The sequence below is a fragment of the Camellia sinensis genome, chromosome 6 (genome assembly GCF_055761805.1).
Source record: "Camellia sinensis isolate YWXY chromosome 6, ASM5576180v1, whole genome shotgun sequence".
Classification (NCBI taxonomy): domain Eukaryota; kingdom Viridiplantae; phylum Streptophyta; class Magnoliopsida; order Ericales; family Theaceae; genus Camellia; species Camellia sinensis.
This window is the reverse complement of record NC_138966.1, coordinates 172,709,284-172,729,886: the sequence shown is the minus strand read 5'-3', so window position 1 is coordinate 172,729,886 and position 20,603 is coordinate 172,709,284. Positions and strand designations below refer to the sequence as shown.

At 37.0% G+C, this 20,603-nt stretch overlaps 1 protein-coding gene and 1 pseudogene across 2 annotated transcripts; one reads left to right on the top strand and one right to left on the bottom strand.

The window, feature by feature from the left end:
• Window positions 1-3,665: 3,665 nt before the first annotated feature.
• Window positions 3,666-14,880, top strand: LOC114312046 (uncharacterized). 2 transcript variants are annotated; one of them, XM_028258226.2, is made up of 4 exons: window positions 3,666-4,226; window positions 13,063-13,167; window positions 13,267-13,323; window positions 14,338-14,880. In XM_028258226.2, the coding sequence occupies exons 1-4, from the start codon at window positions 3,852-3,854 to the stop codon at window positions 14,665-14,667; spliced, it is 867 nt and encodes a 288-aa protein (XP_028114027.2). In that variant the 5' UTR covers window positions 3,666-3,851; the 3' UTR covers window positions 14,668-14,880. The 2 variants fall into 2 exon arrangements, with proteins under 2 accessions (XP_028114027.2, XP_028114028.2); XM_028258227.2 differs by lacking the exons at window positions 13,063-13,167; window positions 13,267-13,323 and having other exon boundaries at window positions 3,716-4,226.
• Window positions 14,881-18,218: 3,338 nt separating this feature from the next.
• LOC145793820 (cyclin-D3-1 pseudogene) lies at window positions 18,219-19,116 on the bottom strand (annotated as a pseudogene).
• Between the last annotated feature and the right edge of the window lie 1,487 nt (window positions 19,117-20,603).

Genomic DNA, 20,603 nt, shown 5'->3' with positions numbered 1-20,603 from the left:
ATTTTTTTATATTTTTGGTATTTAGTGAACTTTTAAAAGATTTTTTTCATAAATTTTTTACTTTTTAGGTATATTTATGTTATATTTATGTTAGGTATGTCTAAAAAGTAAAAAAAAAATTGTTTAAAATATTAAAAAAATTCAGTAAAAATAAAAAAACATGAAAAACGAGAAAGTAGAATTTTCTGAAAAGTGTTTTTGAAAAAACACAACCAAGCAAGCTGATTGGAGTTTCATCCCTAATCTCAACAAAGAAAATTTAGAACATCATAAAAACAAAAGAAAAATAATGTGTATTAAAAAGTGCTTTCTTCCGAATTCCTCCCCCATTCTCAACAGATTCAGCCTCCGTTTGAGAAGTGAGTTGATTTTTTGAATTTTTGGTTATTTTAACCTAGGCTAAAAAGCTTGGTTTGAGAAGGACTTTTTGACTTTTTAAACTTTTTTATGAGAGAAGAGTGTAATGATTGTGGGTTAGATGTGATATTTTGTTTGTTGTGACTAAAATAACATATTTTGTCTTTTGTGACTAAAATAGCCACAAAAGCCCTCGCCAAACGAAACCCAAATGTATTTATAGTGATTACTGATGCATAAATAGAGGCAAGTTCCTATCCATCTAATAAGATTTCTTTATCGCTTCATTCTAGGGGTGGGCGCGGGTCGGTTGCGGCCACGAAACCTCCAATCCGCTATCTGTCCGCCAGATTGGCGGATTGGAGAAAATCAATCCGCATCCGTCCGCCAATCCGACGGATGTGGATTGAGCGGATTGGCGGTTTGGCAGATGGATGCGAATCAGTTTGGCGGTTTAAAATTTTATAAATTTTCAACATAATTCAACTTATGCACTTTCTCAAAAGAAAAAAAGAAAGAAAATATTACAGTCAATGACTTAAAAAAGTATTACAATCACTGTATGCCTTATCTAAAGAAAGAAAGTTTAAAACTTTAGAATATCACGATCACTGCATGCCTTATCCACATATTATAATCACAGCATGATTCATCTACATAAAGTATTACAATCTGTGATTCTTAAAATATAATAACAATTCAAACCACCAAAACCATGAACAGAACAGTAGTAGAGATTGTATGTCTCTGTATTGTTACATCTACATATGTTTTTGAAAACAAAAACCAACCAGCATATATCACATTTTCTATTTATTATTTTTAGATTTAGATTTAAAAACCAAAAAATATAGATAAATAATACGTTTATTTTTTTCAATTCAAAAAATATATTCAAGTTGAAAACTTTTTTTCAACAAAATATTTAAACTCTTTTTCAATTGAAAACACAAACATAATATTTAAACAAATTGAAAACACAAAATTTTATAAATTACTAGGAGTGCTCGTGGTTTGGCGGTTTGGCGGTTCGGTTGCGGCCAAATAAATCTCAAATCCTCCATCCGTCCGCCAAATTGACGGATTGGAGAAAATCAATCCGCAACCGTCTGCTCGTCATCACGCATCCGTCCAAAATGCGACGGATCGGTTCGGTTCGATCGGTTTTGACGGATCGATATTTCCGCTGCTCACCCCTACTTCATTCATCCAATTGAGCCTTGATTCATGCGTCATCCTTTTATTGTCTGTGTTGATGTAACAAATCACCTTTCGATTGGCCTCATGATATTTTCTGCTGAGAATTAAGTTTGACTTCAATTTGCTTTCTTTTTTCCCCTTAATCGTCATCTTACCCAATCTTTATCCTAATTGTGAATTATTCTGCAAGTAGTAAAATTATATCATTAAATTCACAATTAAAAATAAATTAAGGAAATTAATTTAATAAAGTGCAATTAATTATTAAAAATAATAAAATAATTATACATTTTTAACCATTCATCAAGTTCTATAACTTTTTTTACGGAGTTCAATTTATCATTTTTTTCTATGATAACAAAATAAATTGAATATCTTATGATTATTGTATCAATTTAAATTTTTTTATAAAAATAATATAAATAAATAATTATACAAAATAAACTATTTAAATTATCCAAATAGAGACCACACTAGTCTGAATAATACATTATAGTCCAAATCTCAACAGCGGGGATCTGACCTTTTTTGGAGCATATCTAATCCTTGCTTTTTTTCTTTTTTCCTTTTTTTCATTTCAAATTTGAGTTGTACGTTAAATTTTAAATTTTTATCAAATAATCGGTCGATAGGGAGGACAATTGAGAGGATGTTTGGGTAGTCGTTCGATCTAGAGTAAATTTTGTTCAAATTTTTCACAATCTGATTGTCTACCTGGTTGTTCGGCCGATCGTTTACTCGCCTGACCGACCGATTATCTATCTGGTCATCTATAAAATTTGATGAAAGGTTAATTGCTTCTTTAGTTTAATGAAAAAAAATAAGACTCCCTTTATTTAATACTAATTTAATAAAATAATTAATATTTTTATTAAATTATTATCAAATTTAAATTTGATAAAAGATTTGGGTAATGATGAGAAATGGTCTTATAAGAGCATCTATATCAATTCCCTTATAATAGCTTTTTGCTATTATAAGGAGTTAATTCTTCACAAATTCTTCTCCAATAGATGAATCAAGATCCTCTCCTTGCATTTCCTCCTTGCAGGGCTATTGTGCCCACTTTTAGGCCTAATTTTGATAATTCGAACCGTTCATATTTTAAGATTTGTTCATTATATCATACCTGTAAAAAATCAAGTTGATCGAATACCAGAAAACATGTGTTCGGAAAATTATTTATTAAATTCTTTAAAAAAATAGTTTTTAGTTCAAGTTTTCCGAACACATGCTTTCTGATATCCGATCAACTTGATTTTTTACAGGTATGACATACTGAACAAATTTTAAAATATGAACGGTTCAGATTATCAAAATTGGGCCTAAAAGTGGGCCCAATGGCCCTACAAGTAGGAAATGTATAAAAGGGATCCTGATTCCCAGTAGATCCCTTATACCACTCCATAAATTTAGAATTGCTACAGTAACTCCCTATTTGTAGAGAGTCACTATAGCTACTTTATATCTGATAAATTATTATTTTACTTCATTTTAAGCGTGAAAGAAAAGTTCTCTCGATGTCAATCGGACGTCCACTCGGACATTCCTCGGATGTCCATGAATATCTTGTAACTAAAAAAGAAAAATGCTCAAAAATAATCTAAACGGTCGTTCACCCGGGCGTTCGGCCCCTAACTTCTACTTCTATTGCTTTCTTCTATAATTACCCCTATCTGCTTTGAGCCACCGTTTGCTTAAGCACTGCCTTTGGGACTTGAGACTGGGGCTTCTTATTTGCTTAAGCTTTCACACCTCTCTCTCTCTCTCTCTCTCTCTCTCTTTCATTTGCTCAAGCACTGCTTTTAAGTTTTATTTTTAACTTTATTTTATGTTGTTTAATTATTTTATTATTAAAAAATGTTAAATTTAAAAATAATTAAAAAAATTATTTTAATAAAATAAAAAAAAGAATAAAAAGATTGTTGAACAAGGTAGATGAAAAAATAATTCTTAAAATAAGAAATCATTTTTTTTAATAGTATTTAAAGATGAAATTTAAATAAGTTGATAGAAAGAGTTATTCTCTAAAACCTTAATTAATTCTGCCATGATGCCACGTCAAACTCACCTCCCAACTTAGCCCATCCTGATTTAGACACGTCATCAAAACTGCGGTGCACAAAATCCCGGAAACCTCCAAAATAATGTCATCTGATGATCTGATGAATGTGTACAAGAACTTCACTTCACACTGCTCTCTCTCATACTGCCTCACTCTCCATTAACGGAACAAACATCTGCAATCTGTCTCTCCTCATATACAGACAGACACACATATATAGTGTACATATATGTCGCTTTCGTATTTGGTGGGGTGCTTAGCTGCAATGAGTGAGCCTCCTAATGATAGAGAATTCGAACAAGGGAACTCGAAGAAGAATAACCCAGTTGTGGAGATTGAAGTGTCGAATGATGATGGACATGATGTTGATAGGAGAGGGGAAGTGATGGAGACGACGGGGAAGAAGAGAAAGAAGAGGAAAAGAGAGCCTTCCAGAGAACTGAAAACAGAGGAGGCTCTGCTTCAGGACCCTCTGACCGTGTTTGGCTCAGATATCATGACCATGATTCTGCGCCATCTCAACGCACCCAGCGTGGCACTATCACTCCTTACCTCACGAACATGGTACGGAGTTGCTTCCAGCGACAGCCTCTGGAAAAGAAAGGTTTGCCTGCATTTGGGTTTCGCTTAACAATGTCAATTTTGGTTTCTTGATGATTTTGAAGTGATTTTTATTTTATTTTATTTTATTTTATTTTTTACAATTGGGTTTTGTGCTTTAATTTATAAGGCTAACTGTGTTTTCGATTTAGAGAGGATTCGACAATTGGGTTTTGGTGTGTGTGTGCGCGCCTAATGTGGGGGTCACTTTTGTTCTAGAGAGTTATTGGGTTTTAATTTGCGGCTTTATGTCAGTTTAGCCCTAGAGAATTGAATGTTGGGTTTTAATTTGCTATTGAATGCATGCCCATTTAGGGTTTTGCTGATTTTTGTTGCTGTGCTTCATTTGGTGTTCCACAGAGCTACAATTATGCAGGATATTGTTAATACCTAGTTGGGGATTATTTTCGGGAATTGAATTTTTTATTTTATTTCTTGGCTTGGTTTATAGCCAGCGGAGTTTACTGCTGTTTTTCTTATTGTTGAGGTCCATTTAGTAGCATTTTGTGAAGTGGTTTGCTTCACTTGTATGCATGGTTTTAAATAACAAAATCAGGATATGTATTGGTGTTCAGCGGTAAGAGTCATATATCGGCCAATATATTGATGAATAATGGTATTGGAAGTCCAAAATTTGAATACATAATGGCCAATACAATAAGTAGTGGGCGATATTTAAGACCTTGCTTGTATGCTTGTAATTTTTTATTTTAAATAATTACACTGGTCCACAAAATTTGAGAATTTATTTTGATTTTCTGCAAGTATGGCTTATTGTGTTTTGTTGCTTTGATTCCTTCATACGTGGCTAGCTTTTTTACTCGTTGGTGTGAAATCCTAATTGGAGTTTCCTTTGAGTTTAAGGCCTCGTATGGGAACCCTCATTTTTAGCCAAAAAATCAAAAAGTTACTAAATTAGCCAAAAAGCCAACAACCCATACCAAAAAGTCAAAGATTTTTTTTTTTCTCTACTTTTTACACATCTTTTCGTAAAAAGCCAAAAAGTCATCCCAAACATACTAGTTTTTTTTAGCTCATATTTTAGCCAAATAGCCAAAAAGTTACTAAATTAACCTGTTCCCAAACGAGGCCTAAGTTTAGAGGGTGTAGAGATTGGAGGTTGAGTCAGCACATTGGATGGAGCCTTATGGGAACTATGCTGGCAGGAATTAAGTTGGCGTTCCAGAGATGGCTAGGTGAGAGAGAGAGAGAGAGAGAGAGTCCACTGGATTCTCCACCACATGATTTATATCTTCCCATTGCTGTTCGATAAGGGTAAGAGAACTTGTACTTTGCATCCTATCTCTAATTTTGTTTCATATGTCCATTTATCCCCTTTTTATATGGTGATCTCCATAAGCAGGTTTATATGGAGTAACCTTTCTCAATGGGTGTCAATGTTAGCATGTTGTTTGAAAAATTCATTATATGGACTAAAACAATATCCTCGTGCTTGGTTTGGAAGATTTAGTGATTGCTATGATTGACTTTGGTCTCTAGAGGTGTGGGGTAGATCATTTGGTAGGATATTGTTGATGTGTATGTGGATGATATTGGTGATGATTGCGATAGTATTCTAGTGTTGAAGTTCTTTCTACAAAATAAATCCCATCTAGAACATTCGAGATTTTTTGGACATTGAAGTGGTTAGGTCACGTCATGGAATCTTTGTCTCAAAGAAAATATGTTCTTGATTAACAAGGATGTTGGAATCTAAACCTGTAGACTCCAACACCAAGTTGATGGTAGATTAGGGTGCGTTGTTAGCAGATCCAGCCTCCAGGGTAGTATAGATGATTGGTTGGCAAGCTGAATTATTTGACAATTATAAGACCAATCATCTCTTTTGCAGTAAGTGCGCTGTGTCAGTTTTTGGATGCTCTTCGAATTTATCATTAGGATGCTATTGTGCAGATTTTGAGACATCTCAAAAGTGGGCTTGACTGTGGTTTACTGTACCAAAATCATGGTCACATTCAGATTGAGGGTTATACTGATGCCAATTTGGTTGGATCTCCATTTGATAGGAAGTAAACCACTAGCGTATTGTATATTTCTTGGCGGTAATTTGGTGTCATGGAAAAGTAAGAAACAAATAGTAGTGGCCTTATCAAGTACTGAGTCTGAATATAGAGCTATGGCATATAATACATGTGAGTTGATTTGGTTGAAGCATATGCTAGAAGAAACAACAATTCATTTTGCTTCTAATCCAATATTTCATGAAAAAACAAAATGCATTTAAGTTGATTCTCATTTTATCATAGAGAAGCTGCCATAGAATGTAATTCGTACAAGTCATGTAAACTCAATAGATCAGTTGGCTGATTCATTCACCAACCTCTGTTTGCTTCCCAATTGAAGTAAATTTGTAACAAGCTTGGTACATATGATAGATATGCACCCACTTGAGGGGAAGTGTTGAGGGTATTTATGTCAATGCAATGTTGAGCTATCATTAAGGTTTAGGCTCTCTCATTCTTCTAATCTCATTCTTTTTCATCTTAACCCATGTTTGTCTCTAAAAGCTTAAGCTTTTAGGTGAGATGGTGGTTAACAACTTAACATGTATGGATCTCATGATTGATCTTCACTGCCTACCCCACAATGATAATATTTGCGTGTGTTTGTCTCGCTTATGAAGTAGAGTCTGGCAACATGTAAGGGGGCACACTGAGGGTATTAATAATAATGTTACCCTTATGTTTAACAACTCAAGCTCTAGGAAGCAGAGATACGGATACGGCGATACGGGGATATAGATAAGGCGATATGTCAAAATTTGAAAAGTAAGATACGGATATGGTGGGGATACGTTCATAAAAAAAATTATTTTTTTGCTTATAATTTTAATAATGTAATATGCATGAAAATAAAATCTAAAGAAAATTAATAAATCAAGAGAGGGATTCCTATTAAATTAAGAGTCTTCAAACATTCATAAAATATCCAAAACTAAAAGCAAAATCAAATGCAAATTAAACATCATTCTTACATGCCAACACCAAAAAAAGAACGAGTAGAGAGAAGAAACGTGAAAGAGCGAGAGAGAAGTGAGAGAGACAATAATGATACATCAATTGGACAAATTCTATTACTTTAGTTTTCACTATATTCCTCTTATTAAAGAACTTAACAAAGTATAATTGAAAAGTCCAACCCACACTTCTCCTTAAAACCTAGGTATTAAAGAGAGAGAAATTGGAGCCTTATAACTAACATAGATGGGGCAATTCCAAGCAATATGGGACATATTCCAACACACCTCTTGGACCACAACATACATTAGCCGGACAAACGGCACACCAGTCACAGGCCCAACCAAGCTCTGATACCAAATTGAAAAGTCCAACCCATACTTCTCCTTAAAATCCAAGTATTAAGGAGAGGGAAATTGAAACCTTATAACTAGCACAGATAAGGCAACTCCAAGCAATGTGGGACATATTCCAACAAGTGTTAGAAGTAATATATGACTTTGAGTATCCGATATTTCAAAATTAAGTATCCGATACTCCAAAATTAATAAAAAAATTAATTACGAAGTATTCGATACGTATCCGTGAGTATTCAAGGAGTATCGGTATCCGATGCGGATACGTCTCCCTTTTTGAAGTATCTGTGCTTCATAGCTCAAGCTTTTAGGTGGCATGGTGGTTAACAATTTAACAATTTTATAAGCTTACAGAAATATTTGTACTTCTCATCTACATCAAGTTGGTGAATCATTTGGTTGTCTATTCATGGTCCAACCTGTTAAGATGAATCGAAGAAATCTTGTATGTGGAAAGATTTTAATGTGTAAGATCGGTAATTAAGAGTAGAAAAGAGGTAGATTTTTCTATCATGAGTAAACCATAAAGAACAACACCCATTTTTATTATATGAAGTTCATAAGAACTGTTGTACAAACATATTCCTGCATTATTATATGGGTTAATTTTTTAATTGACATGGGTTTATAAGCTAACATGTATTTTTGCCAGTCAGTTTTCATACCGATATTATAGATTCACCTGACTAATGCTCTTGATATTTTGGTCTGATATTCCAGTTCCAGTCATGTGAACAAATCCACAAGACTGATGTGGTTGCACATCTGCTTTGTAATCCTTTTTCTCTTGCCATGTTCTGAAGGCTACAAAATGTTTGTTGCTAATATTGATTAATGAGATTCAAGTCAAGCCTCAAACTCTGGATTGAAGTCCTTGATATTTCAAATATCTTTCTTCGTCTTTGTATCTTCATTCAATTAAAGACATGTATTTTACTTTATCCCTTTTTTTGGCTTTCTTTTATGATTAGAATCTTGAGTTTGATCTACATTTCTTGCAAGATGAGGATCAAAATCTGTGTAAAAGTTTTTAGCATTACGTCTACAGGCTGTGAAGTTTTGAAGTCATTACTTAGACATGTGGTCTTAGGTTGTGTAGGAAATTCACCTCATCACTAGGACATCCATTTTTTTTTTTTTTTCTCCGGTAAAGTCCTAGAAAACAGTACACAATGTTTGCCTACATTTGATAGTCTATTTAATAGAAATAGGTGGGAGAGCTCAAAGTCTGGAGTCCTATTTAAAAACTGGAGTTTTTGTACACACACCCCTCTCCCGCCGCCACATAATATATATGTATATATATATATAGATATAAACTAACAAAAAAAAAAAAAAAAAAAGAATTTGATCTTAGTTTTTGGTTTTTGTCACATAATCGCTTATTTGTTGATGCTGCAACATAGTTTTCGTGATCATTATTGCTCTTGGAAACAATGATATTTATGTTAGTTACATACGAATCTGAAACACTTTTTTCAAAACATCCTTCCTTCTTGTTTTTTTCAAAACATCCTTTCTTTGGACATGGTGTAGTCTTTTTTTTCTTTTGATACATAACCAAACTTTGTAGAAAACGTATCAAGAAGATGCAAAGAATACAAAAAGAAACGGCCTCAAGGACCTGAAAAAACTAACAAATCAAATTCTCCACAAAATCTACAAAAACCAACACATTCGAATCGACTAAACTGTAACCCAACTATACAACACTATAAAAAATCTTCTTTCTAACGAAGGAATGGACTGAGAAACCCTCTAAAACACCCATCTATTATGTTCCAAGAATATCAACCACATTAAGCAATGAAAAGTAAGCATCCAAACCTTCTGACACCTCCTCTCAACCTTCCACCTTACCCAACTTTGCAAAATTGCCTGCAAAGAGCTCAGCTGCACCCAAGCTAACCCAAAAGGTCGTAGCAACAAGCATCCAGTGTTTTTAAAGGCTCAAGGCGCACTAAGGCGCTGAAGGTCTCTCGGGGCCTGGGCCTAGGCGCAAGGCGCAAGGCGAGGCGCGGGCTTTATTGAAGTAAGGCGCACAGTTTTCGTAAAAAATAGAAAAATTAACATAGACTAATTATTCATAGTACTAAAACAATTTTTTCTATTTCTTTCCGATGTCATTTTCTACACAACAAATTTAATAAATGGAAAAATAATTGTATTAAAAAAATAAATGGAAAACAAATTTAATCCCTAACAGATAAAGGAAAAAAAAGATCGATACCACATTGTATTAATTAATTATTTGTGAATAATTAATTATTTGTAATTTTTTTTCCCTAACAGATAAAGGAAAAAAAAGATGAATAGCATATTACAAATAATTAATTATTTGTGAATAATTAATTATTTGTAATTTTTTTTCCCTAACAGATAAAGAAACAAAAAAGATCAATAGCATATTACAAATAATTAATTATTCATAATAATTAATTATTTGTAATTTTTTTTCCCTAATAGATAGATTCTTCTCTTACATATTACAAATAGTTTTTTTTTTCAATAGCATATTACAGATAATTTTTTTTTCCCTAATTTTTGTAATTTTTTCCCTAATTTTATAATTTCAGAGACTCAACTCAAATAATTGAAAAAAAAAAGAAGAAGCAAAACAGAGTTGAAGTTGAAGTCGAAGTCTGAAGAAGGAGAGAGAGGAAGAGTCGAAGTCGAAGACCAAAAAAAAAAAAAAAAAAACCAGAACTGAAAGTCGAAGCAGAACTGAGAGTTGAAGAAGAAGAAGGAGAAGGGGAGAGAGAGTCGAAGTCGAACCGACCTGCGAAGCCGAAGTCGAAGTCCCAAGTCGCAGTCGCAGTCGAAGTCCAGCTCCAGCAGTCGAAGTCGAAGTCGATTGCGAGGCGAAAGAGGAAGAGACGACTTCGATTAGGGTTCATTTGAGTCGTATTTGGCTCATATGGTACATGAGTTGTAATCCTCTGTGATTACGAGCCATTCGAACACACCCTTACAGCCGTTAGATCAGATCTATCTCTTAAACAATCAGTCGCGCCTAGGCGAGAGCCTTGCGCCTCTCTCGCCTGGTTCAAGTCGCTGCTAAGGCGCGCGCCTTACTAAAAGTGCCTCGCCTGGTACCTGTTCAGTCACACTGCCTGCGCCTCGCCTTGCCTCGCCTCGCCTTGCGCCTAGGTGCGCTTTTCACAACACTGCAAGCATCCAAAGACGGTGAGAAACCAGACAGTGAATAAGCAAATGATCCACTGCTCCGCATCCCCACAGTACAAACAACACTAGTTAACCAATAGATGCCTACGGCGAATTAAATTATCAATAGTCAAGATATGCTCCAATATTGCCGTCTAAACAAAAAAAGCAACCTTGGATGGGGAACCTGGCATCCAAACACACTTCCAAGGAAATACCACATCAACATCTTGAACATGCACATCTTGAACAAGCGCACCATAATACGAGAACATAAAGAACATTCATTTGGATTTAGGACAGTCCCAAACCAAAGAGTCATGATCTGCCCCCCCCCCCCAACCTGCAGCCTATATAAGAAGCCTAAAAGCTGCACCAACTGATCTTGCTTCCCAATTCTGGACATCACGACGCAAGTGCACATTCCAAACAACCAACTGCTCCTTTCCAACCCTAACATCACCCACTAACACCTCACAATCATCAGCAATAGTGAAGATTAAGGGGAACCGTAACTCTAATGGCAAGTCGCTACACCACCTATCCCCGCAAAAAACGAACTCTATCCCCCACACCTACCTTCAGCCTAACCTTTCTCCAAAACTCTTCTCATCCCAACCAAGTCCCCTTCCACACACCACAACCATGAGACTGACCCACTCTACCCGAACACCACTCTCGTCTCCCCACACCAAATTTTGCTACTACCATCCTCCTCCAAAGACGCTCCTTCTCTTCCACAAAACGCCATAACCACTTCCCCAGCAAGGCCAAATTAAATGTGACCAACCGTCGAACCCCCAAACCCCCCCTCTCCTCAGGCATACAAATCTGATTATAAGCCACTAGATGATAATGAGAACCCTCACCCCCACCACCCCACAAAAAATCTCTCTGCAACTTCTCAATCTGCTTTGCCACTAGCATCGGAATCACATGGACATACATAAAATAAGTTGGGATACTAGGCAAAACACTCTTGATCAACGTAAGGCGCCCACTTTTCGACAAAAACTGCCGCTTCCACCCTGCCAACCGCTGCTGCACGCGGTCCATAACCCCATTCCAAATCCCCCTTGTCTTGAGGTAGGCTCCCAAAAGCAAACCCAAATATGTCATAGGTAAAGAGACCACCTTACATCCCAAAATGGTTGCCAATACCGAAGTCCTTACCACCTCACCCACTAGAATCAATTCAGATTTAGCTAAGTTCACCCGAAGGTCCGACACTGCCTGAAAACACAAAAGCACACATCTCAAATACCCAATTTGGTCAACCTTCAAGTCACAGAAAATGGGTGCATCATCCAAATAAAACAAATGAGAAACCTCCGGAACTCCTGAAGACACCCCTACCCCAAATGCCTTCAACAACCCTCCTTGCACCGCTCTGGCCAATAACCGCACTAAAGCCTCTATAACCAAAATGAACAATAGAGGAGACAGAGGATCACCCTACCACAACCCTCTATAGGTAGGAAAGAAGCCTTCTGGGGACCAATTGACTAAAACCGACATCTGCACAGAGGATATGCAAAACTGAATCTAGCGCCTCCACCTGTCCCTAAAACCCATCCTCCCTAGCAAGTACAACAAAAACTTCCAGTTAACATTATCATACGCCTTCTCAATGTTTAACTTACAAATAATCCCCTGTTTTCCTTGATGCAACCTCAAATCCACACGCTCATTAGCACTAAAACCGGACATGGTGTAGTCTTCAGCCCAACTATTCTTTGTCCTTATTTTCTTCTTCACGTCTTATTTGAATTAGACACAAGAGTATCATTAAAAGAAAAGGGAATGAAGCAAGCTAAAGGACATGATACCAGATGATGATGTTGTCGTAAACAAAATGAATGATGCAAGGCTAATATGGAGAAACAGTAGTAATAATGGTGGGTTAAAACGTCTTAAGAATTTTTAAGGATGCAATCTTTGAAAAACCGTCTAATAGACTATTGAATATGCTTTGCTCTGTTAAGGATTATATGTTTTGAATAGGTTGTCTTCTTATGTGTTATTCTGTTTCTTGTTCTTTCATGTGAGATTCCTCTTAGTGTTAGCTTTTAGGCAGAGGTCATTCAGTGTACCACAATGAATCATGTCTATTTTGTGGAATCTTAACTCCTCACGGTTATTGAGTTCCCTCTGGACCATGTATGTTGGAAGGTTTTACTTAGTTTTTCATTAATTGGGAATTAGCTTCCTTACCCAACGCTGAGGTGGGCTTCCTGCCTTAAAATTCAAGGCTAATGAGTGAAGTGACATTAGGTCATTCCAAATTAATTATAATAATGTGTTATGGGCCAAACATACACATCTTTGCTTTTCTTTGTAGTGTGAGGAATTATGGTCTGGGAAAGCTCACATACCTCGTTCATCACAACTCCGGGGGTTGTCAAAGTTAGGCGCTTATTCAACGTCTATCATGGATGGCAAGCGGGTACATGACTAGCTCTCTCTCTCTCTCTCTCTCTCTGACACATACAAACTGTAAAGATTTCATTCTGCTTCCTTCTAACGCACAAGTTCTTCATTTCAGACCCGCATCATGAAGGAGGATCTGTGTGATCATGTTTGGGAGTTTCACTTTAACGAGGTACGTGACACTGCCATTTAAGTTAGGTCCATGACATACTTTTTAGGATATATGACCACTTTGTGTCTTTCACAAACCTGGTCATTGACATGGTGTTGAATCATTGAAGTGTCATAAAGTGGGGCTTTAACAAGCTACCCCGGCCCGAGCTCAAATTGTTTAATCAGTGAAAATTTTTGTTGGCAGCAATGAAGTTGTTCTTTATTGTGATTTTTTAAAGTTCACATGGCATAGTTGTGCAAACTGGGTAATATTCTTTAGATTCAATGATATGCAAATAATTTTCATTATCTCAATGAATAATATCTGTTCTAATTAGTTGTAGAACTTGTCAATAAATTACTGGTACTTAAATTTCTCTCCCTCCAGTCCTTACATTTGTTTTCCCCATTGAGTTGCATGTGGCTTTGCTGAGTTGAGTATAAATTACCTTCCAGAAAACATTGATACCCTAGTAAATTATGTTTTGGAACGCACGTTCTGAATCATGATACACTTTCTTTCCAAAATAATAGATTTAGTGATCCAAATCAATCTCAAATTTTTTTTCCCCCAATATATTATTTTTTATCAAATCTAATGAACTAAAATCTAAGGTGAGTGAAGTTTTGTCATGACAAAGCATAAAAAATGAGTCACAATGCTCATAGAAATGTATCGCTACATGATTAATTTAGAAAAAAAACCTACATTTTATTGACGTCTAATTGTTAAAAAAATTACTCTAGACAAATATCTTAAATTTTATAGTGCAAACTATACAAGTCTACCCCTATGGTATCACAATTTAAAGCATGTGGTGTATCACATTTCTGTTCCCCTTCTCATTCCATATACGGGAACAATCCACGTTGCAGGTAACATCTGCAATAACTATTGAATTTTGACATATTGCTGGAACAAATTCCTGAATTATATCTATCTCTATGCACATGCAATTTTATGGTGAGCTTCATTGTGGTAATCACTCCTGATATTTATCAGCAACCAATCTGACAGTTCTATTCTCCCCAGGCGGCCCCAGAATATTGGCGAAATCTTGATCCTTATTGGAAAGGAACTGGACCTCCAATGCGCCGCTACTTTCATCTAGATGGGACCCTCACCGCAGATCCTGGCGATGATGTATGGGGTGGTCATGAGTCATGTTATTCTATTGTCACTAGTTTCGTGGGCGAGGGGAAGATCAGGGAGCACTATGTTAGGATTAACCGTTGGCCCCGCTTGTCTGTGTCAAGGAAGCATGACTGGAGCTGGGAATTGTCCAACTACCTATATTGCTACTCCAGCATTCCCGATGCTCACAAGGAAGGCGGAACAGGTCCACTGTACCCTTTTTGTTAATTTCCCCTAGCTGTTGTGGTTTAAATCTGTGTGGCAGTGTTGTATGGTTTTGTGCTAATGAAATATGCTTGTTTCTATAAAGAGCATATGTCTAGGTTAACTATGCTTGTTTGCTTTTTCTAGAACAAATAAACTTAGGCCTTGTAAATATTGTGTTATTATGTTCTTACTGTTGACTGTAGTGCAATAAAGGTAACAGTTTGGTATTTCAAATGGGATTTTTAATAATTTTTGTCTTCAATTGTCTGATTTTCATATTCTTCTGTAATATTTAAATGTCAAAACTAGTTTGGCTTTTTGTATGATTGATTGTGGCTGTAGGGAATCTGGTTTAGGTATGATAAAAGGTACCTCCTTATAAACAATAAAAACCAAAACATATGCACAAATAAAGGTGCCAATTGAAAACTTTAATATACACGTCTCCATCAACATTATACTTTAAGAAAATGCACTTAAAATATTTTTCAAGTGAAACCTTTGAACACAAATAATCATTGATTCTGAAAATGCTCTGCCAAATATTTGTTTTCATTGAATATCACTAGCTTGGACCTTAATAAACAATGTCTTGCAATGAAACTATGAAATATCACAAACTTGTTTTAGAAACTCATAATAGCACTAGCAAATCCTTCAAGTACCAATTAACTCTTTCGTAAATTATTGTGCAATAAATGCTTATTGAAGTGAATATGATTGCTTCAAGGTATTTCTTCTCTTTACGGGCAACATGCTAACCAGGGAATATAGTAGTTTTCCAGTACATAAACTATCATTATTCAAACTATCTGTAATGTCGTTCCATTATATTGTTGTTGCATAGTTTGCAATAATATCGACCCAATGGCTAGTTTTTGAAATCAGTATCATAAAAGCTTGTTTCCATGAATTCTATGTCCTTAAATGCTTAGCTTCCAAAGGTTAGTTTTTGTATTCTCTTTCGTGTCTAGTTTCTCCCCAACGGTTAGTTTTTCCACAACGGCTAGTTCTCCCCAACGGTTAGTTTCTCCACAACAGCTAGTTTCTCCCCAACGGTTAGTTTTTCCACAATGGCTAGTTTTTAAATGATTGCTTTCATTTCGAGCACCTATATATATGAGTCGTGTAGAATGAAAAAAGGACATCAAAGTTGTGTCTTTCATCATTCTGGAGTAGACTGAGAAGAGTTAAATAACCTCTGGTGAGTGAATCCTTGAGTCCACCCTCTATATCCTTTTATTCTCTGTCTCTCTGTCTCTCTCTCTCAAACATTCATAAGATCTTGATATCTTTGTAACTAGAGCCATCATATTCTTATACTCGCATCTTGTTTCAGAAAGGATATATTTGTGCTGCCACATCCTACGTTCCACGAAGGTATAAATGAGCAAAATAAAATAATGAGTTCAGTGGGTAGTGAAAATGTAGATGAATCAGTGAGAGTATATTTGGTACGCTAAGAAGCATGGACACGTGACACGACACGGACACGTCGACACGCTAATTTTCAAAAAATGCAGGACACGACACGCGGGGGACACGCATGAAATAATGTATAGAGAAAGAGAGAGAATAAATTATATGTATTATTATTGATTGATATCTGTTATGTTTACAATGATTCCTATATATAGAAGAGAAGAATAGGTAGGTAGGTAGTAGGTGTAGTAGGTGGTGGTAGGTGTAGTAGGTGGAGTAGGTGATGGTAAGTTTTAACAGTCCCCCGCAAACTCAAGGAGGATAGAAACTAACTAACTTGAGTTTGGAGAGAGGAACAAAACAAGAAAATACATAAAAATAAAAGAGGATAGGAGACACTGTATGGTCGTGTCAGACCGTTGGTGAAGACACTGTATGGTGGTGTCATAACGGTGTAGAGGACACTGTATGGTGGTGTCATAACGTTGTAGAGGACACTGGATGGTTGTGGCAGACCGTTGTAGCAGATAAAGTCTGGACAGGTGACGAGGTCATGTCAGACCGTTGTAAAAGCTAACCGGAATCAAATGTCGGGACAGTTTATGGGTCATGTCGGACCGTTGGAAAAGCTAACCGGAATCAATGTCGGGACAGTTTTATGTGGTCATGCCGGACCGTTGTAGAATACACTGGATGATGGTGTATATAGGCTGCCCAAATATATATACATGGATATATAGATATCGAGCCCTCAAAAGTCGCGCCCACTTCATCAAAAGTCGTGCCAGACAGAAATCATCGAGCGGCGAGCCATCAAAAGGCGCGCCCAATCCATAAAAAGGTGTGCCGGACATTATGGCGAGGCGCGTAACCGCCTTGGTTGGCGCGCTCGTTTTGTCGTCTGGCGTCAAGTGGCGCGTATCTGCCCTGGCTATTTAAACCAAGGTTGAGGCGGAGGCTGTGCAAACCAGTCTGAAACCGCTGAACATTGGCATTCTGAAACACTCTGTAAACACTCTGTAACCAACCCGTCTCTGAAACACTCAGTAACCCATAACATGGCCTCTTCTACCCGTCCAGCTACCCAGAACATGGCCTCCTTTTCCCGTGGTCTGCTCACGCTTTTTCCAGACCTGAACGAGTCCACAAGAGAAATAATTGGTGCGGTGGCCCTTGAACCGCAACCAAGCGCCTCTGGTTTTGCGCCGTTGAACTTTCCTATGCGGTCTGCGGAGCAAAAAATGGCAGTGCAAACGGATATTGAAGCCAATCAGTATACATTGAAGTCATGTGTGGAAACCATGACTGTGGTCACAAACTTGTCGCACCGGCTGCAGAGTAGGACAAATGAGGTGCAGCAGTTAAACGCCCAACTGGCTCTGCTCCAGCGCATGTATAAGGATGCGCGAGCAGAGATAAGTGTGCTAAAGACGGAAAATAAGGAGCTGAAGCGGAAGGCCACTGTTATGTTCCGATTTGGAGGTCCGCCATATGCTGTAGTGGAGGAGCAGGGGGGAGTGAACGTGCTCGGTGGCGTGGGAAACACGGAGGCAGCACCGTCAAGGGCCGCTCAGGACGGAGGCAAGAAGAAGAGACCGGCGGCAGAGTAGAGAAGAAAAATCCCGCCTGTGGATGTAGTGGTTTTGTTTTTGTTTTTGTTTTTTTGTTTTTTGTTTTTTTTTTTTTTTGTTTTTTTTGTTTTTTTTTTTTGTGGTGTAAAATGGTGATCGGGGTGAGCCCCGACATGAATAAAATGAGTTTGGTGTGCAGTTCGTCGTCTTTTTTTTTTTTTTTTTTGTGCAAAGAAATAATAATGGAAAAAAGATTAAAAATAAAGTGAAAGAAAAATAAAAAAAGAAAGAAATAATAAGAATATATGTGAAATCAAAACGAGAGAGTGAGGGAAAAAGGAGATTGGTGTACGTGAGTTTCTTGGCCCACGGTTTTGTGAAAACCTGCAATGGGTTTGGTATTTTTTTTTATTTTTTTTATTTTTTTTAATAATAATAATAATATATTAATGACGAAAGCATGTGCCCCGGTGGGTTGGAAAGTGAAAAAATGAGAGAGAGAAAGTGGGGAACATGATGATGATGATAATAATAAAACGAAAAAAAATTGGTTTTGTGTAATTTTGTGGCTTTATTCAAAAAGGGAGAAGGTGATTGTTGGAGTGGCTGAAGCCCAAAGTCAATGGAGCAAGTAGATCTCGATGAAGCCGAACCAAACCTTGATGTTGAGAGCCAAACAAGACCTTGATATAGCCGAAGGTGTAGATCTCAACGGAATCGGCGTAGATTTCGTGTGCTCTGATCTTGCGATCCAAGCCAAGACGAACTCGATCTGACCAGATCTGGAAGGACGGTGGTTGATGGGGGGAAGAAGTCGCGTAAACCGAGAATCAGAAATGATATAGAGGAGGATTGACTCGCATCTCTTGAGAAATTCACAACAAAGTCTGTTCTTCAAACCTAACCTCCTTGTAATGTGATCAAGAAATGAGAGTGGAGTCACAGGATTCATCTTCCAATGAAGAGTTGATAGTACCAGCATCTCCATTCTCTGAATTGGTTTAGCCTCAAAAAACATACCTACTATCTTCCACCTGGAGGTCTAATAGGAGTGGGACTTCAGTCTCCTCAACTTTGGCAGCAAGCGAGAGACAAGCCACAGCAGCAAGTTGGGTCATCCATGGTTTCTCTCTCTGGAAATGGAAGCTGAAGAGGAACCTATCGAGGTAGTTCACGGCGAGGACCGCCGTGAGAGCAGAGAATGAGTAGTGGGCGTTGACCTTCAGCAACCACTCCACGGCGGCTCTCCGAGCCCCACCCAAAGATGGGTCTGTTTCGAGACTATGGAATAAGGGGTTTTCTTGTTCTTTTGATAGCTTGACCTCTCCCAGAACAGGTCTTGTTCCAATAGCTGTGGAGGCTTAGGGCTAACAATATTATCACTGTAATGACAATCTTCCTCTTCTGAATCGAAGTGAAGGTATGTGTAGAGGTCCGGCGGGCGGCCAAGGCGAGGCTGCCGCCCGCCGGTGAAGCAGAATTACTAGTTTCTTAACCTTGCTCTGATACCATGTAAGAAATAATGTATAGAGAAAGAGAGAGAATAAATTATATGTATTATTATTGATTGATATCTGTTATGTTTACAATGATTCTTATATATAGAAGAGAAGAATAGGTAGGTAGGTAGTATGTGGAGTAGGTGGAGTAGGTGGTGGTAGGTGTAGTAGGTGGAGTAGGTGATGGTAAGTTTTAACAATATATAATTTTATATATTTATTATATGTTATATATATGAATATATCATTCAAAGATAATAAAAATATTAAATATGACAATAATTCTTATGAATTTATATGATTTTTGTTTTATTATTGTATCTTAAGTTGTTTTGTTCAAACTTATAATTGGTTTCACATGTGTCTAATTGATAGACACGTGTGTTTAAGAGATACACATGTATTCTCCAAGTGTCTAAAGAGTGTCCGGGTCTTTAAAAAATAGGACACGTTTTAAAGAGTGTCGGACACGTGTCGGGAAAGTGTCCAAAGAGTGTCGGTGTCCGACACGGATACGACACGGATACGTTACCTTCTTAGAAGTGTCCGTGCTTCTTTGTTGGTACGCCACGAGGGAATGGTCGTTGTTCATAGCATTTCATCAATAGACTCTAGTTAAGGGAGAGCCCATCTGCTATTTTGATTTTGAACGATAAATCAGTACGTGTCACTGACGAATCAAGATTTGCAGAAATGGGCTGCTTAATAAAAGCTGAGATGGAGACTGCAAAATTGAAAGTCCACAACCCATTGCATAGTAACCATCTCAACGAGTCTAAGATGAGAAGATTTCGATTGATTCAATACAGAGAGGCTTCAAGTGTTTTTCTGCACTCATTTCAGCTTCTGTTTCTATTGAAGCATAGATTATGCTTGTTTTGAATCTATGAGTGCTACAAAGAAGTTGTATTTACAGGGCTTGTGCCTTTGTTCTAGTTTGCAAAAGAAAATCCAAAAGTTTTGTTCTTTCACCTAATAATTTTGTTAATAAATAGTTTCCACTCATCTATCTACATTTTTATAAATGCCAACGGCAAGTAGTTATGAAAACATGTTCGCAATTATAGTGTCATGACTCATGAGACAGTGAAAGCTCCATCTTTTTATCAAAAGGTAGCTTCTCTCTCTCTCTCTCTCTCTCTCTCTCTCTCTATTTTTATGGTCTTTGCCTTCTGTTTGAAACAAATGTTTGATTTCAATGCATCTTTTTATTCACCAGTCCTTGAATTAGTTGCTCATTGTGTGCTATTAGATGGTTTACATTATAAGTTTCAAAAAAACTTCAATACATGTTTATCCACTTGGATTAATATTCCTCTCCCTATATGTATGCATACACGAGCAACATGCTAGCTCGATATGCAGGATTCAACAATTAAATGAATTTGGCGAATTTCACTTGGTGATTTGCTCTCTCTGCAATTTGTCCTTTGATATTTGGAAATAAGCACACAAACCCGCTTAT

Excerpts from the sequence above, each read along its gene's own strand:
- LOC114312046 (XM_028258226.2), top strand. The coding sequence starts at position 3,852 with ATGTCGCTTTCGTATTTGGTGGGGTGCTTAGCTGCAATGAGTGAGCCT. Across the intron at positions 4,227-13,062 it reads ACAGCCTCTGGAAAAGAAAG|TGTGAGGAATTATGGTCTGG; the intron begins GTTTGCCTGCAT and ends TTTTCTTTGTAG. Across the intron at positions 13,168-13,266 it reads CTATCATGGATGGCAAGCGG|ACCCGCATCATGAAGGAGGA; the intron begins GTACATGACTAG and ends TCTTCATTTCAG.